Source organism: Globicephala melas, chromosome 14 (assembly GCF_963455315.2).
Source record: "Globicephala melas chromosome 14, mGloMel1.2, whole genome shotgun sequence".
In the NCBI taxonomy this organism is placed as follows: Eukaryota; Metazoa; Chordata; class Mammalia; order Artiodactyla; family Delphinidae; genus Globicephala; species Globicephala melas.
In genome coordinates, this window is record NC_083327.1 from 55843001 (window position 1) to 55862243 (window position 19243).

A 19243-nucleotide genomic window follows, 5' to 3' on the forward strand; every position below is an offset into this window, starting at 1 on the left:
TTTTCTCCACACCCTTTCCAGCATTTATTGTTTCTAGATTTTTTGATGATGGCCATGCTGACTGGTGTGAGGTGATACCTCCTTGTAGTTTTGATTTGCATTTCTCTAATGATTAGTGATGTTGAGCATTCTTTCATGTGTTTGTTGGCAGTCTGTATATCTTTTTTGGAGAAATGTCTATTTAGGTCTTCTGCCCATTTTTGGATTGGGTTGTTTGTTTTTTTGATATTGAGCTGCATGAGCTGCTTATAAATTTTGGAGATTAATCCTTTGTCAGTTGCTTCATTTGCAAATATTTTCTCCCATTCTGAGGGTTGTCTTTTTGTCTTGTTTATGGTGTCCTTTGCTGTGCAGAAGCTTTTAAATTTCATTAGGTCCCATTTGTTTATTTTTGTTTATTTCCATTTCTCTAGGAGGTGGGTCAAAAAAGATCTTGCTGTGATTTATGTCATAGAATGTTTTGCCTATGTTTTCCTCTAAGACTTTTATAGTGTCTGGCCTTACATTTAGGTCTTTAATCCATTTTGAGTTTGCTTTTGTGTATGGTGTTAGGAAGTGTTCTAATTTCATTCTTCTACATGTAGCTGTCCAGTTTTCCCAGCACCACTTATTGAAGAGGCTGTCTTTTCTCCATTGTATCTTCTTGCCTCCTTCATCAAAAGTAAGGTGACCATATGTGCGTGGGTTTATCTCTGAGATTTCTATCCTGTTCCATTTATCTATATTTCTGTTTTTGTGCCAGTACCATACTGACTTGATTACTGTAGCTTTGTAGTATAGTCTGAAGTCCGGGAACCTGATTCCTCCAGCTCTATTTCTTCTCTCAAGATTTCTTTGGCTATTAGGGGCTTTTGTGTTTCCATACAAATTGTGAAATTTTTTGTTCTGGTTCTGTGAAAAATGCCATTGGTAGTTTGATAAGGATTGCATTGAATCTGTAGATTGCTTTGGGTAGTATAGTCATGTTGATTCTTCCAATCAAAGAACATGGTATATATCTCCATCTCTTTCTATCATCTTTAATTACTTTCATCAGTGTCTTATAGTTTTCTGCATACAGGTCTTTTATCTCCTTACGTAGGTTTATTCCTACGTATTTTATTCTTTGTGTTTCAGTGGTAAAATGGAGTGTTTCCTTAACATCTCTTTCAGATTTTTTGTCATTAGTGTATAGGAATACAAGAGATTTCTGTGCATTAATTTTGTATCCTGCTACTTTACCAAATTCATTGATTAGCTCAAGTAGTTTTCTTGTAGCATCTTTAGGATTCTCTATGTGTAGTATCATGTCATCTGCAAACAGTGACAGCTTTACTTCTTCTTTTCTGATTTGGATTCCTTTTATTTCTTTTTTTTCTCTGAGTGCTGTGGCTAAAATTTCCAAAACTATGGTGAATAATAGTGGTGAGAGTGGACAACCTTGTTTTGTGCCTATCTTTGAGGAAATGGTTTCAGTTTTTCACCATTGAGAACGATGTTGGCTGTGGGTTTGTCATATGTGGCCTTTATTTTTTTGAAGTAAGTTCCCTCTATGCCTACTTTCTGCAGGTTTTTTATCATAAATGGGTGTTGAATTTTGTCAAAAGCTTTTTCTGCATCTATTGAGATGATCATACGGTTTTTCTCCTTTAAGTTATTAATATGATGTATCACATTGATTGATTTGCATATATTGAAGAATCCTTGCATTCCTGGGATAAACCCTACTTGATCGTGGGGCTTGATTCTTTTATTGTGCTGTTGGAATCTGTTTGCTAGTATTTTGTTGAGGATTTTTGCATCTATGATCATCAGTGATATTGGGGTGTAGTTTTCTTTCTTTGTGACATCTTTGCCTGGTTTTCGTATCAGGGTGATGGTGGCCTCATAGAATGAGTTTGGGAGTGTTTCTCCCTCTGCTATATTTTGGAAGTGTTTCAGATAGATAGGTGTTAGCTCTTCTCTAAATGTTTGATAGAATTCACCTGTGAAGCCATCTGGTCCTGGGCTTTTGTTTCTGGGAAGATTTTTAATCAAAATGTCAATTTCAGTGTTTGTGATTGGTCTGTTGATATTTTCTATTTCTTCCTGGTTCAGTTTTGGAAGGTTGTGCTTTTCTAAGAATTTGTCCATTTGTTCCAGGTTGTCCATTTTATTGGCATATAGTTGCTTGTAGTAATTTCTCATGATCCTTTGTATTTCTGCAGTGTCAGTTGTTACTTCTTTTTTATTTTTAATTCTATTGATTTGAGTGTTGAATTCTATTGTTTTAAGTTTGTTTTTGTAGGTCTTTTTCTTTTCTTGTGCTTTCCTGCCTAGAGTAGTTCCTTTAGCATTGGTTATAAAGCTGGTTTGGTGGTACTGAATTCTCTTAGCTTTTTCTTGTCTTTAAAGGTTTTAATTTCTCCGTCGAATCTGAATGAGATCCTTGCTGGGTAGAGTAATCTTGGTTGTAGGCTTTTCCCTTTCATTGCTTTAAATATGTCCTGCCACTCCCTTCTGGCTTGCAGAGTTTCTGTTGAATGATCAGCTGTTAACCTTATGGGGATTCCGTTGTATGTTATTTGTTGCTTTTGCCTTGCTGCTTTTAATATTTTTTCTTTGTATTTAATTTTTAATAGGTTGATTACTATGTGTATTGGCGTGTTTCTCCTTGGATTTGTCCTGTATGGGGTCTCTGTGCTTCCTGGACTTGATTGACTATTTCCTTTTCCATATTAGGGATGTTTTCAACTATAATCTCTTCAAATATTTTCTCAGTCCCTTTCTTTTTCTCTTCTTCTCTGGGACCCCTATAATTCGAATGTTGGTGGGTTTAGTGTTGTCCCAGAGGTCTCTACCACTGTCCCCAATTCTTTTCATTCTTTTTGCTTTATTCTGCTCTGCAGTAGTTATTTCCACTATTTTGTCTTCCAGGTCACTTATCTGTTCTTCTGCCTCAGTTATTCTGCTATTGATTCCTTCTAGAGCATTTTTAATTTCATTTATTATGTTGTTCATCATTGTTTGTTTGCTCTTTAGTTCTTCTAGATCCTTGTTAAACGTTTCTTGTATTTTCTCCATTCTATTTCCAATATTTTGGATCATGTTTACTATCATTATTCTGAATTCTTTTTCAGGTAGACTGCCTATTTCCTTTTCATTAGTTTGGTCTGGTGGGTTTTTACCTTGCTCCTTCTTCTGTTTGTTTCTCTGTCTTCTCATTTTGCTTAACTTACTATGTTTGATGTCTCCTTTTTGCAGGATGCAGGTCTGTAGTTCCCACTGTTTTTGGTGTCTGCCCTCAGTGGCTAAGGTTGGTTCAGTGGGTTTGTAGGCTTCCTAGTAGAGGGGACTAGTGCCTTTGTTCTTGTGGATGAGGCTGTGTCTTGTCTTTCTGGTGGGCAGGACTGCGCCCGGTGTTTTGTTTTGGGGTGTTTGTGATCTTATTATGATTTTAGCAGCCTCTCTGCCAATGGGTGGGGTTGTGTTCCTGCCTTTCTAGTTGTTTGGCATAGGGTGTCCAGCACTGTCACTTATGGGTCATTGAGTGGAGCTGGGTCTTTTTTTTTTAAATTTATTTTTATTTTATTTATTTTTGGCTACATTGGGTCTTCATTGCTACGTTCGGGCTTTCTCTAGTTGTGGAGAGAGGGGGCTACTCTTCATTGTAGTGCATGGTCTTCTCATTGTGGTGGCTTCTCTTGTTGCAGAGCATGGACTCTAGGCACACGGGCTCCAGTAGTTTTGGCACGCAGGCTCAGTAGTTGTGGCTTGCGGGCTCTAGAGCACAGGCTCATTAGTTGTGGCACATCGGCTTAGTTGCTCCTCAGCATGGGGGATCTTCCCGGACCAGATCTCGAACCTGTGTCCCCTGCATTGGCAGGTGGATTCTTAACCACTGCACCACCAGGGAAGCCCAGAGCTGGGTCTTAGTGTTGAGATGCAGATGTCTGGGAGCGCTTTTGCCATTTGATATTACATGGAGCTGGGAGGTCTCAGGTGGACTCATGTCCTGACCTCAGCTCTCCCACCTCAGAGACACCTGGCTGGAGCACCAGGACCCTGTCAGCCACATGGCACAGAAGAAAAGGGAGAAGAAAGAAAGAAAGAAAGAAAGAGAGAGAGAGAGAGAGATGGAGGGAAGGAGGGAGGAAGGAAGGAAGGAAGGGAGAAAATAAAAGAAAAAGAATTAAAAGGATTTTTTTTAATTATTAAAAATTAAAATGTAATTAAAAAAAAAAGAAAGAAGAGAGCAACCAAACCAAAAAGCAAATCCCCCAATGATAACAAGCACTAAAAACTATACAAAACAAAACAAAACAAAACAAAGGACAGGCAGAACCCTAGGACAAATGGTAAAAGCAAATTATACAGACAAAGTCACACAAAGAAGCATACACATACACATTCACAAAAAGAGAAAAAGGAAAATATATATAAATATATATATCTATACATTAAAAAACAAAAGGAAGAGAGCAACCAAATCAGTAAACAAATCTACCAGTGATAATAAACTCTAAATACTAAACTAAGATAAACATAAAACCAGAAACCAGTCTGTCGCATATAGCAAGCCCCAAGTCTACAGTTGCTCTCAAAGGCAACTGCCTCAATTTTGGGATGATTCGTTGTCTGTTCAGGTATTCCACAGTTGCAGGGTACATCAAGTTGATTGTGGAGATTTAATCAGCTGCTCCTGAGGCTGCTGGGAGAAATTTCCCTTTCTCTTCTTTGTTTTCACAGCTCCTGGGGTTCAGCTTTGGATTTGGCCCCACCTCTGCATGTAGGTCACCTGAGGGCATCTGTTTCTGCCCAGACAGGAGGGGGTTAAAAGAGCAGCTGATTCGGGGGCTCTAGCTCACTCAGGCTGGGGGGAGGGAAGGGTGCAGAGTGCGGGGCGAGCCTACGGTAGCAGATGTCGGCATGACGTTGCAACAGCGTGAGGCATGCCGTGTGTTCTCCCGGGGAAGTTGTCCCTGGATCCCGGGACCCTGGCAGTAGCGGGCTGCACAGGCTCCCAGGAGGGGAGTTGTGGATAGTGACTTGTACTTGCACACAGGCTTCTTGGTGGCTGCAGCAGCAGCCTTAGCATTTCATTCCCAGCTCTGGTGTCTGTGCTGATAGCCGTGGCTCGCGCCCGTCTCGAGCTCGTTTTGGCGGTACTCTCAATCCAGTCTCCTCGTGCACCCCGAAACAATGGTCTCTTAGGCAGTTCCAGACTTCTTCCTGTCCCAGCTAGCTGTGGCGCACTAGCCCCCTTCAGGCTGTGTTCACGCAGCCAACCCCAGTCCTCTCCTGGGATCTGATCTCCGAAGCCCAAGCCTCAGCTCCCAGCCCCCATCCATCCTGGCGGGTGAGCAGACAAGCCTCTCAGGCTGGTGAGTGCTGGTCGCCACTGATCCTCTGTGCGGGAATCTCTCCGCTTTGCCCTCTGCACCCCTGTAGCTGCGCTCTCCATTGTGGCTCCGAAGCAACCCACCCCGCCCCGCCACCCACCGTCTCTGCCGGTGAAGGGGTTTCCTAGTGTGTGGAAACTTTTCCTCCTTCACAGCTCCCTCCCTGAGGTTCAGGTCCCATCTCTATTCTTTTGTCTCTTTTTTTTCTTTTCTCTTTTGCCCTACCCAGGTACGTGGGGAGTTTCTTGCCTTTTGGGAAGTCTGAGGTCTTCTGCCAGCGTTGAGTAGGTGTTCTGTAGGAGTTGTTCCACATGTAGACGTATTTCTGATGTATTTGTGGGGAGGAAGGTGATCTCCATGTCTTACTCCTCTGCCATCTTGAAGGTCTCCTGTCTTACGTCTTATATATCAACCTTTCATATTTTTAAATTAAGTCCCTTAAAGTGTACCATAGACAGTGTAGATGTATTCCTGAAAGTCTCATGTCAAAACTATGTAGCAAGTAAGGTTTATTTTCAGAACATTCCTTTCAAGCTCCCTTCTAAGCAGACCCTTAATCACATTTTAGCAGATTTGTCCTCCAGTTGTATCCTTTCAATGACCCCAATTACCCAGAGCTTAGGGTTGACAAGCTCCTTGTACCTCACTGAATTTACTAAAAAGAAGATATACCACTGCTTTATTATTAGTGTACTCATTATATATCTCATTATTACAATATATTATCAATTCATAGATGGTGGGACAATAACTTAAACTAGTTTGTATCTACCTTTCTACCCAGGACATTGCAAATAAATGTCATTCGGTAATGTTTGTGCATTGTTCTTTTGGATTGAATTGGTAAAGACACATATGGACCATCGCAAAATATCCAGAATATTTATTTTTTACCTCTTCAAATATTATGTAGATTTGAACGTAGAGGATTGCCATATTTCCCTCAATTGTCACTGTGTTGATTTACGGTCACTTGATGCCTTTATTTTCCTTTTCTTTAACACATGTTTACCTCTTATACAGAAGGTACAGAAACCCTTCATTGAATATGTTCCAGTTTCCAACAGTTGTCTGCATGTACTAGAATTTCCTCCCCGTTATTTTCTATTTGGGGATGTAAAGGAAATGACATTTATTGAGTATTTATAGCCAAGCCTTTTGCTAGGTATTTTGCATACATTATCTCATTTAATCTAAATTGTCTCTCAGTAGTGTACTTAATGTACTTATTATTGACCCTAATTTGCAGATAAGGGAACTAGGAGTTGACAAAGTAAAATAATCTGCCCGAGGTCACAGAAATTCTGGGACCACAATTTGAATACAAGATTGTGCCTCTGAATCACTATGTTGTTTTTGCTATACCACAGTAACGGATGGTACTTGTCTGAGGATTAGGTGACATAAGTAACTGTTTTCTAATCTATCAAGCACTATCCACACATGGAATTTCTAACTCATATATTATAATTTCCAACAGAGTAAGGTGAGTAAATTGGTATGTAATAAATGTTTTAACTGATTGTGATTATAATAGAACTTCAAAAATTACGTGAAATGATGTTAATGAGTTATTAGAGAACTAAAATCCACAAAATGGAACATCTCATCTTAGCCATAAGGTATGAAATATGAATATGTAACAGTAAAAATATTTTTAGAGAATATCATAGGGTTATGGAATAATATCTGAATAAAATCTATTGTAGCCTTAGGTAGGCCTTATATTTGATATGTAATAGTGAGAACACTTTGGAATTCAGAGTTACATGTTGTTGTTGTCACTCTTCCCCAGGTGTTCCAGATTGCGTATGTGATTGTGAAAGCAGCTAATTCCCCTCGGCCTGGAAACTGGATTTTGGAACGCTCACTTGATGATGTTGATTATAAGCCCTGGCAGTATCATGCTGTGACGGACACAGAGTGCCTAACACTCTACAATATTCATCCCCGCACTGGACCACCATCATACGCCAAAGACGATGAGGTCATCTGCACTTCATTTTATTCCAAGATACACCCCTTAGAAAACGGAGAGGTAAGATGAGAAAACTCACCCTCAGTACATTTAAGGTGCCAAAATAGGCCTGTCATAAAAACTAGAATATATCAGTCATAATGTCAGGGAGATTTTAAAATAGGATTTAGCAGAAGTACATTTTAAATAACTTATTAAATAAAAGGGAAAAACTGAAAGTGATTAGAATTTTAACTGCCTTCCTCTAGTGTGTTATCTCCCATTTCCAATAAAGATCAGAGAAGAGGAAATGGGCTTAAGTTGGAAAGTCAGTGATTAATTTTAAATATAAAGAGACTTTAATTTTAAATATAAAGAGACTTTTCTAACACTGTGGTTTGCTAATAATTGGAGGAGGATTGAGACCTTAAAAGAAGGCCTAGATCTGTGTGTACTCTGGTCTGAAGGTGGGGACAAAAGAGGTAAATTTGGGAAGAAATATAATTCACCTGAAGGACCTAAAGAGAAGGAAATTTTGTCAGTTTTTGTATGTTTTTCTGCTGTCACCACATAGTGCTGCAGTGGGGTTCCTTTCCTTTGCTCAGGCTTTGCTTATTATATGCTTAATTCAAAAGCGTTCAATTTCTCCGTAGCATTTTTTTTTGTATGGGTAAGATTTTAGATTCATTCATTGCTTTTCAGCCACAGGGTCAAACCATGACTTCACCTCTACCAGCTGTGTGATCTTGAATCAGTGACTTAAATTCTCTGTGCCTTAGTTTCATCTCCCATAAATTGGAAACAATAACAATAGTTCTTATTTCTTATGATTATCAAGAAGATTAAATGAATTATTATGTTTAAAACGTTAGAACAGTGCTGACAGACATATACACTATTGCTTTGTAAGCATTAACTATTTTTGTTGCTCTTGTTATAATAATAATAACAACTATTTGAGATTGTTGTTTTTGTTGGTAGTCGTAGTCGTAGTATTAGTAGCCTTCTCTCAAATACCCAAACCTAGACTTAGTGACTTTTTTTGGATTCTCTAGTTATATTTCCCTAATCAGTCTCCCTTCAGTATATACGGCCTAGCTCTTTTTTTCCTACCTGTTTGTATACATCTCTATTTATATTCATGTCTGATATTCTCTTCTCACCAGTTCACACACCTAAAGCTGGTATCATTTTTTATATTCACAGTTTCAGAAAATCCATATTCATACACTATCATGCCCACCTCCACCAATCTAGGGTTATCTCTTTAAACACTTCTGGGGGCAAGTTAGAGTTTTGACATAAATCTATCACACTCTCTTTTGGCACTATTATTCTATGAATGTATACCAGTGCCTCACTATATTTCAATTTCATGTTCAAAAATATCAGTTTGGGCGAAAAGAAATCCAAATGGTGCTCTCAGCAGAGATTCCAATCTGCCAAATGACAAGGAGTCAAAAGCAGTGAGTCAAACAGCTGTTCAACCTGCTTTGTGCCCAGAGGCGTCCAAAGTCCTGGCCAGATTGGCCTGAGGATATGGGAGTACGGAGGAGTGCAGAGAGACTGTATTTGAGTTGAATTTGTATTATTTTTCTCCTGGATCCAGTGTTTACCCAGAACCAATAATTATCTAATATTTATAAAGCTATTCTTTACCTTTAAAAAAATGGTCTAATTCAGAAATTTGTTGAACAATGTAAAATGTACCCAGATAGATGTGTAACATACAAGTTACATGTATATCCCTGAAGCATGCTCTCCCTACAATGATGGTGGTTCTCCATCCTTTAGACCGTGTCAACTTGCCAACATGGAACAAACACACATTCTATTTGTTTGTGTTTAACTGGCTATGCTGTATTAGACATTCACTAAAAACTAATCATTGATGGTGACTTTTAAGAACAACTTATTCAACTTTCTCTGTGACATGCTTTTTTAAGTCTATTTTTCTCTCATTGCAAAGTGGATGAGGTGAGGAACAGAAAGTAAATTCAAAATATTTGATGTAGAATGATAATATTTAAGAATATGAATTAAATTCAGACCTCTCCTAGAATATCTGCTTCATTTTATATATTATGCTGTGAAACGTATTACTTTTTGGAATGAACAGGTCCAGCAAAGGTAGGTGATAATCTCCCAAGACTCCCAGATCCACTGGTGACAAAGCTGAGATAAGAATCCAGGTCCCCTGACTCCTAGGTTAGTGTTTCTTTCAGACTGAAGACTGGAAGTCGATTTTTTTTAAAAAGTTGGTAATAGCTAAACTCAAATAATGGTTTAGAAGAGATACAGAGATAGATATGCTGGATCCATTAAAGTAGAAAGATTCTTAATCCTGAGATATCATGATATAGAAGAATGTACATGGGACTGGAAGACTGGGCTCTGCTTCTGGCTCTTGTTTTTGTGGGATGTTGGGCAGGTCACTTAATCTCTGAGTTTGAATTTCTTTAATACATGAATTAGTTTTATATATAAATTGTCCTAAGGCATCTTTCAGTTCTAAAGTAATAGTTTTGGATATCAACTACAATATAACATGTGGGAATAATTTTTGGATGCTTGTCTCCAATATTTCCCAGACAAGTGACTATGAAATAAATCTTATTAAATTTCAGTTTTAAAATGATTCACTTTTGAGTACCATCTGAAATCTAATTACTAGGTGCGTATGTTCAGAACTTCCCAGAGAAGTGACATTCAAGTAAAAACCAAATATGTAAACCAGTAAATGCAAAATGATAGTATAAATGCCACAGCAGAAGTGTGTACAGAAAGTGGTAACGTCCATCTGGGTGAGCCAAAGGAGCCACATTGAGAAGATGAATTCTCAGAGTACAGGGAAACAGAAACAAAAGCTTCTTAGTATCTCAAAAGTTTCAAAGGCAATATGCAAATTCATCTCTAAAATGCCCTATGACTTAAACTAGACATATAACAAGACTTCACCTCCATTGTTGAAGGATATTTTTATTGGGTATAGAATTGTAGGTTTCTTATTGTTTTTTGGCATATTTTATTGTCTTCTGGTTTCCATTGTTTATGTGGAAAAGGTAACTATTTAATAATTGTCCTTTGTAAAGTCTTTTATTTCTTTAAAGATTTTTATCTTTGTTTTTCACTAGTTTTACTATGATGCTCCAGATCTGCACTGCCCATTACAATCTTTATTAGACATATGTGGTTATTAAATTTATATTTCAATTAATTCAAATGAAATTAAAATTCAGTTTCTCAGTTGCACAGCCACACTTCAAGTGCTCAATAGCCACATGTGACTAGCAGCTACCACACTGGATTGCACAGAATAGATCATTTCTATCATTGCCTAAACTTCTATTGGGCAGTGTTGCTGTAGATGATAGCTTTCTATTTTCTAGATTGGGATTTATTTGGTTGGTATATCTGCAGAGTGATGTCTTTCATCAGTTCAAGAACTAATTCAGCCACTAACTCTCCAAATATTGCTTCTTCCCCATTATCTCTCTTCTATAAATATGATTTAGAATAATTTAGAACTTCTCACAGTATACACTATGCATCTTACACTCTCTTTTATTTATAGTCATCCTTTTGGCTTTCTGTCCTTCATTCTAGATATTTTCTTCTTGCTTACTTTGAGTTCACGATGTCTCTCTTCAGCTATGTAAAAACTACTATTGAAACCAATCATAAGATTCTTAATTTCATTTATTATATTTTTCAGTTCTAGAATTTATCTTTGGTTCATTTAAAATAGTTTGGTATCTAGTTTTATATCAAATTTTTATATACCTATTGAATTTTTAATAATAAAATTATATTCAAATTTTCAATATTCTATTTTTATCTCCTTGAGCATAAAGTAACAATTATTTGAGTTCTCATTTTATAATTCTAATATCTGGCCTTTGTGAATATATTTTATTTCTGTTTCATTTGCCGATTCTTTCCTATGCTGTATCGTATCCTCACATTCTTGATTATTTTTGCATATCAGAAGTTGTATTTGAAAAACTGTGTGTAGAAATAATTTAGGCCTAAGAAATTATCTTTACCTTATGAGGATTTTCTGATGCTTCTGCCAGGCAATGGCAATATGGATCATCTTAATCCAATTTCTGGGATACTTAGATGCCTCAAAGCTGTGCTGAACTCCCATGACAGCTGATTTAATTCTAGTTTATCCCCATTCTAGGCTTCCTGTCTTTGAAGTCCAAACTGAAGTGTGTGGAATTTACCTAAGTCTCACCCATACAAGTTCCGGAATCCAACTTTTGTCCTCCTAGTACAGTAAGACTGTCAAAGCACTGCTCAGTCTCTGAGCCATGTCTTCTGAACAGGGAAATGTCCACAGGACAAAAGCTGTCACAATACACTAATTATCTCTATAGACATCAGTCTTCTCCTTGATATTGAGAAGTTGATTTTTTATCTTCCTGATAGCTGTCATATGGCTTTACATAAATGTTTTTATATATTTTGTCCAGTTGGTCTAGTTGTTATCATTGACAGTGTTAGCACTAATTATATAATTTACTATAAACAGAAGCATAGTCTCATATGCACTGTTTAAAGCCTTTTTATTCTGGAATCATTTTATATTTACATAAATGTAAGAAGAGGACAGAGAATTTGCATGTCCCTTTTACCCAGCTCCCACTTAGGATAATATCTTACATAATTACCATTCATTTGTCAAAATAAGAAATTAATATTGATACTTTATTACCTAAACCACAGATTTATTCAGATTTAATTCATGTTATCATTAATGTCTTTTTTTTTTTTTTTCTCTTCTGGGATCCAAGTTGGGATACTACACTGCGTTTATTGCATCATTGTGTCCCCTTAGTCTCTTCTAATCCATGACAATTTCTTAATTGTCTCTTGTTTTCCTTGGCCTTAATCACTTTTAAGAGTACTGGTCAAGTTTTTTGTAACATGTTAGTCATTTTGAGTCATGATTAGACTGGGCTACTGGGTTTGGGGGAAGAATACCACAGAGGTGAAACAACTTTCTTATTGCATCACTCATGTTTATTTTTATATGCACATCTCCTATGTCCTCCTTATTGGTTTATAAGTTTTACTGTCTTCTAGATAGGATTTTATTTTAGACAGCAATATCTAAATATTCACCATGATTTGAAATGTATATTTTTGACTAAGCATTGAATGATCATTTGCTTCCAGATCTTCATAATACCCTTTAAATATAAATTTAAGTCAGAGAATAAGAAAAATAAGAGCAGAGTATTTTTAAGACTCACCTGTGCAGCAAGGCATTATGAAATAAACATGTCTCAATTATAACACACTAAGTAATAATGTTTATGTTATAGGTATAGAACATTAATAGAAAATAGTCTTCTGTGACTAACATCAAATCTATTGAGTCTAAGGTTTATTACATTATTACTTGTCTGTAGAGTTTTAGAGACATGTGCCATAACTTTTGGAACATTCCAAGATATCATATTTCAGGTGAAAAGTACATCATTTTAGAGCTGAAAGATACCTTAGGTGAATACCTTAGGAATTCAAGGATATCATAGCCTTGACTTTGACATCTGTATCCAAACTTCAGCGCTCTCCTCTGTCCATATTATCACTGGAGACCATTTAGCCTTTCCTTCTGACCTCTTGAGTCTTAACAGCATCATCTCTGCTTATTTCTTCAGTTTTATTTGTTGCTACAGCCACCGCCACTTTTTGGCCTCCACCCTCTAGCCTGGTCCATTCTCTGTCCTCCACCTCACATTGCCTGCAAGAGATCAACAAATGTTAGTCATGTGGATTCACCAGAATGGCACATACCCAGTCCCCTAGATGACTGGGTTCAACTGCATCCAAGAAGGAGAGTAGTCCTGCAGGCTAGCATCCTGGGCTTGCACCCAAAGGGAGAAGAGAAATTTACTGAGCTATGAGATAATCAAGTCTCAGAACTGGCAGAGGAAAAATAATAGAGGGCAATGGAGGCAATGGTCATAATAGTATGGCCTAGTATGTTGTTATCCAGGGTGTAAACAGAAGGAGACTTGGAGCAAAACTTTCCAAGAGTTTCATTTTAGAAAGGTGATTTTGCATCAGCAGTGCCAAGAGAGGGCTCAGCAGGAACCCTGCTTGCCTTGCCTTGAGAGAATGATCCTACGCTCCAGAATAGTTGTGTAGTATGTAGTAACAGACCGCAGGGGGCCTCCATTACTTTGAGGGCAGCCAAAGACAAAAACTTTGGTGGATACAGCTGCAAAGATGTACTTCTCCAGCAGTGCCACAGGGAGCCAATTCCAACCAGAGCTGCTATCAGCCCGAGTGCTGCCTCTGCTGAAAGCACTTGCCCCTGGATGCTATTTAGAACTGCTAACAAGAACCACCACTTGGAGGCACCACTGTGAACTATGATTGCAGCCATGGCTCCTCCCAAACTTGGCTCTACTTGGCAATCACTGGGAACATTTGAAAGATAGCTATTTCTGGGACCAGGGTTTTTAATTCAGTAGGTTTGGGAAAGGCTCAGGAAGCTCTATGTATATGTTAAACAAGTACTCCTGGTGATTTTGATACCCCTCCTTTTGGCTCATTGTTCAGATATTTCCAGCTTTCCCAAACCCTGGAGAAGAACAGATCATTAGTTATTTAGGGAAAGCGTATCAGACATTCTAACTCCTTCTAACTGAAGAAAGAGGCTTACTTTTCTGACAGAAAACATGATTGGCTTTGGTGGACCGAATCTGTGGGTGAGTTTGAGTTTAGTAAATAAACTTTGAGCTGTCACTAAGTTATAGATGGTTAAAGGAGCGGCTGGGAGAGGAGAATCACATTGATATTGACAAGAATGGGGCTGTATGGATGGCACTGCTTTAGGGTTCCTAGAATTAAAATTGTAGTAAATGTGTTTCTGTTATATGAGTCTCTGCCCTTTCTGTGACTGGGATTATTGCTTTAAATTTCTTTGGATTGTCACTAGACTGCTAAATAATATTCATAGTTACCATATTAATTTTTGCTTCAGTTTCCTCATACAGAGACCTTTAAGTTATTCACATATGATTTCCTCTTTTTTTTACTACAACACTTCCCAGCTCTTCAGGACTGCAACTCAGTTGGAACTTAGATTCACTTTGATTCTGCTTTTGAAACATGGCAGGCTTGTATAAATTCCCTGGAGCAGCCATCATTAATTCTTGAAGACACCTTTTTTTCCTTTAAACTGTGTGTGGAGCTTTGATATTATTTTCATTTCCTATGTGACAGAATTTCACATATACAAACAGAATTTTTTCTCCCTCTTTATATCACCTGACATTATGATGATCCTTAGAATTGCAAATACTGGAAAATGAAGAAACAAACCCAACACTGTGTAAAAAAAAACTGTTTCTGAGAACCTTCTTTGATGTGATATTGTTCACGGTATGGCATGATTGCATGTGTGAGTTTGTGTGGAAAGGCAGGGATGGAAATGAGGAACGAGCCTTTCTCAATTACCCTTGGAGTTGCTCCCTTAAGGAGAAGCATCAGGATATCACTAATTTGTATCGGTTTTGAATAGAGATTTAGGGAAATAATTTATGGGGGTTTCAGATTTCCTTCCTCTAAAAATAGTTCTTGCATTAACCAACATGGAGCCAGTTAGTACCTGGAGCAACAAGGTGAAAGTGCCTCAATACAATGAGGTTTATGTGGCTTCCTCCAAAAAAACCCCCAGCTTATTTCAACTCCAGTTGGAATATACAGATCACTTGAAATGTATTGGAATTACACACACATAAAATCCATAATTCACTTTTTTCCTTATTTGGATCACATTTTTTAACATCTTCATTGGAGTATAATAGTTTTACAATGGTGTGTTAGTTTCTGCTTTATAACAAAGTGAATCAGCTATACATATACATATATCCCCATATCTCTTCCCTCTTGCGTCTCCCTCCCACCCTCTCTATCCCACCCCTCTAGGTGGTCACAGAGCACCGAGCTGATCTCCCTGTGCCATGCAACCACTTCCCATTAGCTATCTATTTTAAATTTGGCAGTGTATACATGTCAGTGCTACTCTCTTACTTCATCCCAGCTTACCCTTGCCCCACCCCGTGTCCTCAAGTCCATTCTCTATATCTGCGTCTTTATTCCTGTCCTGCCCCTGGGTTCATCAGAACCCTTTTTTTCTTTTTTAGATTCCATATGTATGTGTTAGCATACAGTATTTGTTTTTCTCTTTCTGACTTACTTCACTCTGAATGACAGACTCTAGGTCCATCCACCTCTCTACAAATAACTCAATTTCTTTTCATTTTATGGCTGAGTAATATTCCATTGAATATATGTGCCATATCTTCTTTATCCATTCATCTGTCGATGGACACTTAGGTTGCTTCCATGTCCTGGCTATTGTAAATAGTGCTGCAATGAACATTGTAGTACATGACTCTTTTTGAATCATGATTGTCTCAGGGTATATGCCCAGTGGTGGAATTGCTGGGTCATATGGTCGTTCTATTTTTAGTTTTTTAAAGAACCTCCATACTGTTCTGCATAGTGGCTGTATCAATTTACATTCCCACCAGCAGTGCAAGAGGGTCCCTTTTCTCCACACCCTCTCCAGCATTTATTGTTTGTAGATTTTTTGATGATGGCCATTCTGATTGGTGTGAGGTGATACCTCGTTGTAGTTTTGATTTGCATTTCTCTAATGAATAGTGATGTTGAGCATCCTTTCATGTGTTTGTTGGCAATCTGTTGGCAGTTTCTCCATTTCTTTGGAGAAATGTCTATTTAGGTCTACCGCCCATTTCTGGATTGGGTTGTTTGTTTTTTTGATGTTGAACTGCATGAGCTGCTTGTATGTTTTGGAGATTAATCCTTTGACAGTTGCTCCATTTGCAAATATTTTCTCCCATTCTGAGGGTTGTCTTTTCGTCTTGTTTATAGTTTCCTTTGCTGTGCAAAAGCTTTTAGGTTCCATTAGGTCCCATTTGTTTATTTTTGTTTTTATTTCCATTTCTCTAGGATGTGGGTCAAAAAGGATCGTGCTGTGATTTATGTCACAGAGTGTTCTGCCTCGGTTTTCCTCTACAAGTTTTATAGTGCCTGGTCTTACATTTAGGTCTTTAATCCATTTTGAGTTTATTTTTGTGTATTGTGTTAGGGAGTGTTCTAATTTCATTCTTCTACATGTAGCTATCCAGTTTTCCCAGCACCACTTATTGAAGAGGCTGTCTTTTCTCCATTGTATATTCTTGCCTCCCATATCAAAGGTAAGGTTACAATATGTGCCTAGGTTTATCTCTGGGCTTTCTATCTGTTCCATTGATCTATATTTCTGTTTTTATGCCAATACTATACTGTCTTGCTTACTGTAGCTTTGTAGAATAGTCGGAAGTCAGGGAGCCTGATTACTCCAGCTCCATTTCTCAAGATTGCTTTGGCTATAAGGAGTCTTTTGTTTCTCTGTACGAATTGTAAAATTTTTGTTCCAGTTCTGTAAAAAATGCCATTGGTAGTTTGATAGGGATTGCATTGAATCTGTAGATTGCTTTGGGCAGTATAATCATTTTCACAATGTTGATTCTTCCAATCCAAGAACATGGTATATCTCTCCATCTGTTTCTATCATCTTTAATTTCTTTCATCCGTGTCTTATAGTTTTCTGCATACAGGTCTTTTGTCTCCTTAAGTAGGTTTTTTCCTAGGACTTTTATTCTTTGTGTTGCAATGGTAAATGGGAGTGTTTCCTTAATTTCTCTTTCAGATTTTTCATCGTTAGTGTATAAGAATGCAAGAGATTTCTGTGCATGAATTTTGTATCCTGCTGCTTTACCAAATTCATTGATTATCTCAAGTAGTTTTCTGGTAGAATCTTTAGGATTCTCTATTTATAATATCATGTCATCAGCAAACAGTGACAGCTTTACTTCTTCTTTTCTGATCTGGATTTCTTTTATTTCTTTTTCTTCTCTGATTACTGTGGCTAAAACTTACAAAACTATGTTGAATAATAGTGGTGAGAGTGGACAACCTTGTCTTGTGCCTGATCTTAAAGGAAATGGTTTCAGTTTTTAACCATTGAGAACGATGTTGGCTGTGGGCATGTCATATATGGCCTTTATTATGTTGAGGCAAGTTCCCTCTATGCCTACTTTCTGGAGGGTTTTTATCATAAATGGGTGTTGAATTTTGTCAAAAGCTTTTTCTGCATCTATTGAGATGATCATATGGCTTTTCTCCTTCAGTTTGTTTATATGGTGTATCACATTGATTGATTTGCATATGTTGAAGAATCCTTGCATTCCTGGGATAAACGCCACTTCATTATGGTGTATGATCCTTTTAATGTGCTATTGGAGTCTGTTTGCTAGTATTTTGTTGAGGGTTTTGCATCTATGTTCATCAGTGATATTGGCCTGTAGCTTTCTTTCTTTGTGACATCTTTGCCTGGTTTTGGTATCAGGGTGACGGTGGCCTCGTAGAATGAGTTTGGGAGTGTTCCTCCCTCTGCTATATTTTGGAAGAGTTTGAGAAGGACAGGTGTTAGCTCTTCTCTAAATGTTTAATAGAATTCGCCTGTGAAACCAAGTGGTCCTGGGCTTTTGTTTCTTGAAAGATTTTTAATCACAGGTTCACTTTCAGTGCTTGTGATTGGTCTGTTTATATTTTCTATTTCTTCCTGGTTCAGTCACAGAAGTTGTGCATTTCTAAGAATTTGTCCATTTCTTCCAGGTTGTCCATTTTATTGGCACATAGTTGCTTGCAGTAATCTCTCATGATCCTTTGTATTTCTGCAGTATTAATTATTACTTCTCCTTTTTCCTTTCAAAGTCTGTTGATTTCAGTTTTTTCCCTTTTTTTCTTGATGAGTCTGACTAATGGGCTATCAATTTTGTTTATCTTCTCAAAGAACCAGCTTTTAGTTTTATTGATCTTTGCTATTATTTCCTTCATTTCTTTTTCATTTATTTCTGATCTGATCTTTATGATTTCTTTCCTTCTGCTAACTGGGTATTTTTTTTCCTTCTTTCTCTAATTGCTTTAGGTGTAAGGTTAGGTTGTTTATTTGAGATGTTCCTTGTTTCTTCAGGTAGGATTGTATTGCTGTAAACTTCCCTCTTAGAACTGCTTTTGCTGCCTCCCATAGGTTTTGGGCCATCGTGTTTTCATTGTGTTTTGTTTTTAAGTAGTTTTTGATTTCTTCTGTGATCTCTTGGTTATTCAGTAGTGCAATGTTTAGCCTCCATGTGTTCATAGTTTTTACAGTTTTTTTTCCTGTAATTGATATCTAATCTCTCATAGCGTTGTGGTCAGAAAAGATACTTGATATGATTTCAATTTTCTTAAATACGAAGGCTTGATTTGTGACCCAAGATATTGTCTATCCTAGGGAATGTTCCATGAGTACTTGAGAGGAAAGTGTATTCTGTTGTTTTTGGATGGAATGTCCTATAAATATCAGTTACATCCATCTTGTTTCATGTGTCATTTAAAGCTTGTGCTTCCTTATTTATTTTTGTTTTGGTTGATCTGTCCATTGGTGAAAGTGGGGTGTTAAAGTCCCATACTATTATTGTGTTACTGTCGATTTCCCCTTTTATGGCTATTAGCATTTGCCTTATGTGTTGACGTGCTCTTATGTTGGGTGCATAAATATTTACAATTGTTATATATTCTTGGATTGATCCCTTGATCATTATGTAGTGTCCTTCTTTATGTCTTATAATAGTCTTTATTTTAAAGTCTATTTTGTCTGATATAAGAATTGCTACTGCAGCTTTCTTTTGATTTCCATTTGCATGGAATTTCTTTTTCCATACACTCACTTTCAATCTGTATGTGTCCCGAGGTCTGAAGTGGGTCTCTTGTAGACAACATATGTATGCGTCTTGTTTTTGTATCCATTCAGCCAGCCTGTGTCTTTTGGTTGGAGCATTTAATCCATTTA

The 19243-nt window shown here is 37.5% G+C and overlaps 1 protein-coding gene across 1 annotated transcript in view; it reads left to right on the forward strand.

The window, feature by feature from the left end:
* LAMA2 (laminin subunit alpha 2) overlaps positions 1–19243 on the forward strand; it is a 606143-nt gene that overhangs the window by 199664 nt on the left and 387236 nt on the right. The window contains exon 4 of the mRNA XM_060283517.2: positions 7156–7398. Coding sequence (XP_060139500.2) covers positions 7156–7398 — 243 coding nt within the window. The remainder of the gene's footprint in view (positions 1–7155; positions 7399–19243) is intronic.